The 8,924-nt window shown below is 42.6% G+C and overlaps 1 protein-coding gene across 1 annotated transcript; it reads left to right on the top strand.

Annotated features, from left to right (window-relative positions):
- The first annotated feature begins 2,842 nt into the window (after positions 1-2,842).
- Positions 2,843-7,386, top strand: LOC106013716 (arylsulfatase I-like). Its single transcript, XM_013090178.1, has 4 exons — positions 2,843-2,903; positions 5,364-5,487; positions 6,370-6,545; positions 7,007-7,386. The coding sequence occupies exons 1-4, from the start codon at positions 2,843-2,845 to the stop codon at positions 7,177-7,179; spliced, it is 534 nt and encodes a 177-aa protein (XP_012945632.1). The 3' UTR covers positions 7,180-7,386.
- The last annotated feature ends 1,538 nt before the right edge of the window (positions 7,387-8,924 follow it).

Genomic DNA, 8,924 nt, shown 5'->3' with positions numbered 1-8,924 from the left:
GGCTCGATTAAAGGTGGCTTTCGTGCACACTAAGAATAGATCCCATCGTTGATGTATCAAATTTGACAAGAATAGAGAACGTGGATCGGCGCACGGTATTATTGTACACAAAACCTGATGCTTCTAATTCTAGAGCTATCGGCATCAGCTTGATCAAATTAACAGTGTCCACTCTACCGGATTCTCTTTCTGGGTCGGGTCGTCGAGTCGATTAATGAGGGCTTCATTGCGCCCTATGAATATACCCCTCCATTGTTGTTTTAAATTTGACGAGAATCATAAAACGACCAAGAATGATCAACTTTTTGCAGTTTAGTTATGTAAATAGCTAGCTGCCCGCGTGCCTTCGTCTCGCCAACCATGAGCTTCCGAACGCACGCTGTACCTACACATTCGATCGTTTGACTCGTGACCTTAAAAAACCCAAAACAAGCGCGTTTGTTGTTGAAAGTCACTTTCGAATTCGGTCGAAAATGTGTCACGATGATAACCATATTTCAAATGCTGAGGTAAGGAACAGAATCACCAACGCAGTGGGGCATCATGAAGATCTACTGATCACAGTGAAGAGACGAAAATTAAAATATTATGGGCATGTCACAAGATCCACAGGACTTTCAATAACAATCCTACAAGGAACCGTACAAGGAAAGAGAAAGAGAGGAAGGCAGAGAAGGAGATGGGAGGACAACATTACAGAGTGGACAGGAAAGACAATGGGTGACAATCTGAGGAAAGCAGAGGACAAAGAGAAATGGCGAGAGCTCGTTATCAGATGCAGTGGTGCCCCAACGGTTGCCCCAACCACGGGATAGAAGAAGAAGAAAAAGATGATAACTTTTGCCCCTCCTTTGAAGAAAAGCTGGCTGGCCGGGACCCAATTCGACGGAATTCGACTGGATTCGATATGAAGTATGCACAGGGTATCAACCCACCGGGCTGATAATAGTGAGGTTGTGGGTTAGGGAGTTTGAAGCTCAGCTGAGCTAGACATTATGTCCTTGGAAAGGCACTTTACACGATTTTTTTCTCACACTTCAATTAGGTGTGAATGGATACCTGGCCATAGACAGCGAGAGATCTTGTCAGTATGTTAGTGTTTTAGTGACTGCAAAATAGCAGATTGCACTGTGTGCTTTCCGGGAATCTGACAATATATGAGGCTGTTTGGTGAAATCAGGCGCTCGTCAAAATAATGAAAGTGAAGAAACTGGCATTTTTCTGCCAGTTCGGCAATTTTTATTGATTATATATATATTGTTTTTGCTTAACACCATTGTTGTCCAATTAAGAACACATTTCTGGCTGGATTTTACTGGAAGAACGTTGAATAAAGGCATAAAAATGTAAGTTTTCAGTTTCCACGGACTCTCAAGCTAAGGAGACAACTAAATTTTGGCGGCCATTTCTCACTGTTTTTTTCTCTGAAACTAGGTGACCACCACCTCCTTCATTCGCACTTATCTCGACTTGCATTCAAGACAAAAGGACAGTTTTCTAATCCAAAGCAAGACAGATGAACAAGCTTTAAGATGATACCAATAACTCCACATTTCCAAAAATTGTGACGAGCGCCTGATTCCATCACGTCATGTCACATATATTCGTATTTCTGAGTGTTCTATGGTTCGCTGCGGTGATAATGAAGGTTAAGCACACCGAGCAATGCGCAGGGCATGGATACGCGTCACATTAATGCAGTTATTGTTGTTGTTGTTGTTGTTGTTGTTGTTTTGTTGTTGTTGTTGTTGTTGTTGTCGTCGTCATCATCATCATCATCATCATCATCATCATCATCATCATCATCATCATCATCATTATTATTGATATTACTGGACGAACTAGGCAATATCTAACTAAAATTGGAGAGATTTCAGACATTATAAACATATTTTCTTTCTATTGTATTTGTCCAAAATTTTTAGAATGATTTATGTTTCTCTCTACCTGTCTTTCTGGGCCACTCTTTTCAACCGACCTCTGGTTCTCTATCTTCTGCTTGTTTCAGTTTTCGCACTCGATGTCAAGACAAAAAAGCAACACTTCCCGGGGAGGAATCGAACCTTGGTCTCGATGACACATTCCCTTTATTTCAAAATTATAGATACAACTGTAGTAGACGTCAAAGTAAAGTTGTTCCCGCATCCGATCCAGACATTGGGGATTGCCTTATTAGTGAGACAACATCCTTTGCCTTCGGCATAATGTGGTAGGATGGCCAGTTCCTTTCCACACCGCCTTTACTTCCCCAACTCGAAGTCGGGCACCCATTACTGCTGGGTGGGCAGGAGGGGGCGAAAAAAATCAGTGTCCGAACCGAGGCTCGAACCCGGACTTTCCGCTCCGTAGACGAGCGCACTACCTGCTCCGCCACCGCACCCTCTAGATAGTAGACGTATGATGAAAAAATGGTTTAATCACAAATCACAGCTTGGGCACGCTAAGGACACATTCAGCAGCCTTGTAGCGAAGTTCAGTAAACTGGAATTGTTTCGCTCGTGAGCATATCATTCCTGGCAAGCACCGAGTTCCACATTGTACTCACTCACTCACTCACTTACTCGCTGGCTCACTCACTCACTCGCTCACTCGCTCGCTTACTTACTTACTTACTTACTTACTTACTTACTTACTTACTTACTTACTTACTTACTCCCATTACCATCAGGGAGCAGTCGACGACACGCTTTCCTGTGCGATTGGTAAAAAAAGCGCACAATCGCAAAAAAATAATATAAATAAATATTACTGTAAGTTACTCGTTCGAGATTATACTTAAAATTTTCTAGTGTTATCAAAATGTACAGACACATCTTTCGGCTTGTCTGTTTGTCCCCACAGAATGATCCACGCTGTTGACTGGTTCCCCACCATCGCTGAGGCTGTTGGCCTCAACTATACAAGTAAGTACAGGGATACCTTCAAGAGGGGTAAAGCTTATTTTGGTAATAGTTTTACGGCACTTGCAATACCATTCAGTTAAATAATTGCCGATGATTCGAAGTGTTACAAGAGAGTAACATAAAACAGAACAAAACAAAAAAAAAATAGCCAGGAAAACTGAAAACAAATTACAAAACCCCAAGGAAACTCGATAAAGTCAGTAGATGTTTGATGAGAAAGAAGGAGCAAACCACACCAGAGCACCCGCTAACTCCAACTGGTGTGGCTAAAAAAGGTCAACTTACGGCAGCAAAAAGAATAATATAAAGCACGCAGATGTCTTATGTCCCCACCGACATAATTTAAATATTTTAGGAGGCAGGCTACTTTAACCCCATCCAATCGGGGCCAACACAGGCTGAAAGTGATACAACATCGTCCCTGCAGACTTACTTACTTACTTACTACCCATTACGCCATCTGGCGTTTAGGGCAGCAACAAAGGAGCTCCAGCTCCGTCTGTTTTGGGCCATCTTGGTCAATGTCCCCCGCGAATGGTTCCTGGACTTCATTTCAGACTCTACTGTCCATCTCCAGGTCACCTTGGGTCGGACCCTCTTGCAATGTTCTTCGGGTGTCCAGTGGAGTGCAGTCTTTACAGTAGAGTCTGGTTCTCTTCTCAGAACATGCCCAATCCATTTGCAGAGGGAAGGATTAGTTTGATCGCTAAAAAGTCTCTTACCAACCGAGATTCGAGCTCATGTTTTCTGTGTGCAACAGCGATTTGCCTAACCTCTCTACACAACACTCGGTGGTGTGAAGAATATGATCATTACTGAGGGAGCTCTACATAGAAAAAGAGGAGAACATGAGTTAGCATGCAGCTGGACATAGCCGTTTAAGACCCTGTGCACACTATGATAGTTGACACTGATCGCTCGGCTGCAGTTGTATGCAAAGGTAGTCACTGAAGTATGTCCTTGAGCAAGACACAACAATCCTCGTGGCCTAGAGGTTAATGTGTTGGCGTCTCATTCAAAAGTGCCTGCTTCGAATCCGGGCTGTGACCGAAAAATTCTCTTCTAAAAAATTGTCTCCTTTCACCCCCTTTCGTGCTCTCTAGCAATGTTTTGTCGTCTGCTTTCGTCTCCCTTTTCTGCCCCCACCCCTCAACTCCTTTGCCCCCTCCTGTGGGCTCCTGACTCTTTCCGAAGCTTTTCTTCTGTTAATCCTTGGCTCCTTCTTACTGCTGTCTTTCAGCCACACCTCTGATCTTAAGGTAGGAAAGATCTTCACCTAGCCTTCTCGGACAAGGGCGAAGTATCTCGGAGGGCCCGCGTTCAAGTTGTGCACGTTAAAGCTCCCTTGGTGGTCTAAAATCGAGAAGAGTAGGCTTCAACTGCCACCGGGGCAGAATTCAAAATTTTCTACTAACTGAAAAAGTTTAATGTGTCCAGCGCGCTCATATGACCTTATGTTGTTGCGAGCGCCGTAAAACACTTACAAAAAAAGAGCTATAAATACACTAGTAGCTGTAGCTCGACAAGGCGCGCATTCTGATCACTCGCTGTTTCGGGGACATTTAAAAAAAAAAGAAAAAAAAAAGAAAAAAAAGGAGCACAACTTTATTGTTTAAAAGGTTTTTGCCAGTTCTGTTTTCTTTGTCATAAACTTCACAAGACAGGAAAGATTTGTTTATGGTAGGTCTTAATGCATGTAACGCAGACAAAACCTTTGGTCTTCTACTGATCGGATTCGGACATGATCTGAGTCGGTTTTGTCCTTAAAGAGTTAAATACACTCTTGTCAGTAAACATGTAGAAGTACCCAGGAGAATAGGTATTGAAACCCCAATACTCACCTAGAACATACTGAAACTGAAATTGAACTACTTTGGGGATATCAAACGCTATGACTCATTCGTGAAAATTTCTGGAAGCAAAGTAGAAGACAAGAGAGGGAGGGGGAGACCTAACAACAGGATATGAGAACAAGACATAGAAATTTGGCTTGGAGCCAAAACAATCAGGCAGACAGAATGGTAAGAGACAGAATGTTTTATTACAGGAAAGTCCGAGAAGCAACGTTCAACCACTACAAAAAGTTAAGAAATAGAAGAAAGCCTCTGTGCCATCATGCAATTCCCACTGATCCTCCAGACCCTGAAGGCGCTTCTTTAGCTCTATTTAGTATCATACTGGACCACGGAGCAGGTGATCCTTGTTCGATTCGAGAACTGATCATTCTTGAATACGGGTTATTTTTGTGTGTTTTAAAAGGCTTTCAACCCATGGGGCTCGTTCTATTGGATACAGACGTTAAATTCGGGGCTCCCACCTGTCAGGTAACCTAAAAGCGTTACAGGTGCGTTAATCCCACCTGTCAAGTAACCTAAAAGTGTTACAGGTGCTTTAATCCCACCTGTCAAGTAACCTAAAAGTGTTAACAGGTGCGTTAATCCCATACACTAACTTTCTCAGACTCTGACCAGGACGGGGTCAGCCAGTGGTCATCCATCACCTCCCTCGGACCGTCCAGCAGAGACCAGTTCGTCTACAACCTGGACCTCCACCCCTTCCCAGCACAGGGCCGCTCCGCTATCAGGTAGACTTTTGCTCTTAGTTTTAATTTTAGTAGAGGTTTTACGGCGCTCGCAACTGCATAAGGTCATACATGTATGAGCGCCAGAAGATCAGAGGTGTTACAAGAGAGTAACAAACATAAAAAAGAAGCAGAGGAGATAAGGACGATATATGTTTGATAGGAAAGAAGAAGCAAATCACACCAGAGCAACCGCCAACCACCCACGTTCTTGCTCTAAAATAGGTGTTTTACGGCACTTGCGACATAAATAGCTCATATTATAAATGCCGAGGAACAGAGGTTTCGAATGAACAAAAGAGTGAAAAAATTCAATAAAAATTTTGTTTTCGTGTGAGACTCTTGAGTGGGGCCACTTAACCACTCATTTGAACGTTGTTAGTCCGGATGTCCGGTATATTGTCAGCGGATATGTGTATGGTATGAAAACATTCGTTATGGCGGTAGATCATGATTATTTTTACTTTTGAAATTGCCAGTTGTAATGAATCGTTGAACCGCGTGATTGCAACTCCACAATTTCACTGGTAGGATAAACCATGATCTACTGTTAAAAGTCAAGCGATAGATTCTTTCTGTATAATATTATTTATATCAAAAGCTTGCATTATAATCTGCACTCTGACAAATGTCAGGTTTACTATGACTATGAAGCACACCATTTGCCTCTATTCGTAACCAAATTAATGACAAGAAGGGAAAGATTGCTCGTGCACTCGACTATAGCGAGACGGGTGTTTTCTCATGCAATTGCGCGCCCATGAGGTGTACCAGCTTAACAATGTTTTCAAAGAAAGAATGGGACAGCAGCCATGACGGTGCTCGGTCCCGGATATCATAATAAGTCTATGACATTGATACAACTGTAACGTTGTCTGTACTCAGGGTGGGAGACTACAAGCTGGTCATGGGATACCCCGGCCTCTATCAGGACTGGTACAAACCGGAAGACGATGACCAGGGTCCAGTCGTTACCGCTCAAGTCGTGGTGCAGGGAAATGCTAACCAGATGCAGGGGTTAAATGTCACGGGCGACTACAACTTCCTCTTCAACCTGAAAGGTGAGAACCCCTGAAAAAACTGCAAACAATTTTAGAAGAAAAAAAAAGATTTATATTATCTAACGAGCATTGCGCAAATCTAAAATGAAATGCTTAAAAACAGGAAACGAGAGGGGAAAAAAGAACAATAAAGAGAGATTTGACCTTCACAAAGAACAAGACAACCCCCCCCCCCCCAAACCAAAACCAAAACCAGAACAGAAATAAGGAGAATAGAGATTTTAAAAAAAAGTGAGATATTCGCTTCATAGAACCGGAAACGTTAACAAAAAAACAAACAAACACCCATCAACAACAAAAACGACAAACAAAACAAAACACCAAACAAAAAAAACCCCCAACAAACAAACAACAAAAACCCCAACTAAAAAGAGAAAGAAGAACCATAAAAAAACAAAACAAAGCAAAAACCAAAAGCGAAGAGCGATTTGATCCCAGACTTCACCTTTTTCTCCCGCCAGATGACCCGGAAGAAAGGAATAACCTTTACGACAAACTTCCGGACGTTGTGAAAAAACTTGAAGCCAAGCTGGCAGACGAGACGAGACGATACACCAAGCCAGATTATCCTGACAACAATCCCAAGTCCAACCCACTCAACTTTGGCGGTGCGTGGTCTCCAGGATGGTGTTAGGATACTCCTCTTCTTCTTCCCTGAGCTTCCCAGCTACATCTCAGGGGTAGTCGACTTCTGGCTCTTCAGAGTAACTGATTTTTCCGTGTGTGACCAATTCCCTACTTCGTCCAGTCCCTTGCATTCAAACAGCCACTTTCCCATTTCGAATGTAGTGTTAGGATGTGGAATGTAAAGTATTAATAAATTGATACACGCTCTTTTAAACATCGTGACAATTTGGGTTAATTTGTTTTCAGTGCTGGAATGGAACTTCGCATTTTGAACTCCCGAGACCGAGACAAGAATTGAAAACGTTAAAAATTTTTTTTAAAATTATGTGGACTACCGGTGAGCGCCACTCCTGACTGACCCAAATGCACCAACCGTAACCAACACCAAACTAGTCAGCACCATCTTTGTACAAACTCTTACATGTCAGTGCCAGAGTTGGTAATTTTTTTGGGAGTAAGTGTTTTACGGCGCTCGCAACTGCGTAAGGTCATATTAGCGCGCGGGACGCATTAAACCTTTTCAGTTGGTAGGAAATTGTGAATGTTGCCCTGGTGGCGGCCAACGCTTACTTTTATAGATTTTAGACCACCAAGGGATCTTTACTGTGCTCACGGGACCTCAGAGATTTTTCGCCCGTATCAGAGAAGATTAGATGTGGATCTCACTTACCATAAGATCAGAGGTGTGGCTGAAAGACCGCAGTAAGAAGGAGCCAAGGGGTAGCAATAGAATCTCAGACTTGGACCTTTACCAAACCAAAAGAAAGAAAAATCAAAGCATGCGAAATGAGATGCCTCAGTGAGATTGCAAACAAGACAAGAATAGACAGGGTCTGTAAACTGAGCTATCAGAATAACAATGGTTACCATTCCAGTTCAACAATACACTGAAAAGCAAAGAATCAAATAGGTTTGACATCTAACTTGCATGCCCACCGACCAACCTGCCCTAAAGACATACAGCACAAGAATACCTGGCTATAAGGCAAGAGGAAAACCAGGAAAACCCAAGAGAAGTTGGATTCAGGGAGTGAAGAATTCATTTATAGCTCGCAATTTCCGGCTCCTGGAGGCTTTCCAGTTCGCAAAGATGTGCCGTCACTACTTCCTCGCTCCACTTCACGGTGTATATATATATATATGCGCCAGACACATTTACGTATATTATAATGAAGTTTGGGAGTAAAAGGAGAAAGTGGAGGTAGAAGTGGGGTGGGGAGGGGGTGGGAGAAGGGGGTGGTATTTTGGCTGTCTCAGATGAAACATGAAAAACAAAACACATCTAAAAGTGAAAATATGTGGCACAGTATCGTCACAGGCGGATTTTTGTTGTAATTGTGGGCGATGCGAGCATACAGAACTTGAACAATTTGTTAATAGGTGGCAAAAGACTTTCACGACAATACATGTCTATTAAAATGTATGTCTCGGTGGTCTAGTGGTCAGGCTGTTGGGCTAGCAACTGACACGTCAAAGGGTCAAACCCTGTCAGGGTCCCACCCATTACTGGGTTCAAGGGAAAGGCACTTTACACAACAATAGCAACAACAACAATAACGACGACTACAAGAACAAGAACAAGAACAAGAACAAGAACAAGAACAAGAACAAAAACAAAAACAACAACAACAAGTTGAACAAGAGGAACGACAAGAGGAATGACAAGAAGAACAAGAACAAAAAGAAGTTAATAGAACACGAAGAAGAAGAAGAAGAAGAAGAAGAAGAAGAAGAAGAAGAAGAAGAAGAAGA

Source organism: Aplysia californica, unplaced genomic scaffold (assembly GCF_000002075.1).
Source record: "Aplysia californica isolate F4 #8 unplaced genomic scaffold, AplCal3.0 scaffold01167, whole genome shotgun sequence".
Classification (NCBI taxonomy): Eukaryota; Metazoa; Mollusca; class Gastropoda; order Aplysiida; family Aplysiidae; genus Aplysia; species Aplysia californica.
The sequence above is the reverse complement of the archived record's forward strand: the minus strand, read 5'-3'. Positions and strand labels throughout refer to the sequence as shown.

Bases quoted from the DNA above. Each gene is read 5' to 3' on its own strand.
- LOC106013716 (XM_013090178.1), top strand. From the start codon at position 2,843: ATGATCCACGCTGTTGACTGGTTCCCCACCATCGCTGAGGCTGTTGGC. The intron at 5,488-6,369 runs GTAGACTTTTGC...GTCTGTACTCAG, and splicing joins CAGGGCCGCTCCGCTATCAG to GGTGGGAGACTACAAGCTGG. The intron at 6,546-7,006 runs GTGAGAACCCCT...TTCTCCCGCCAG, and splicing joins CTTCCTCTTCAACCTGAAAG to ATGACCCGGAAGAAAGGAAT.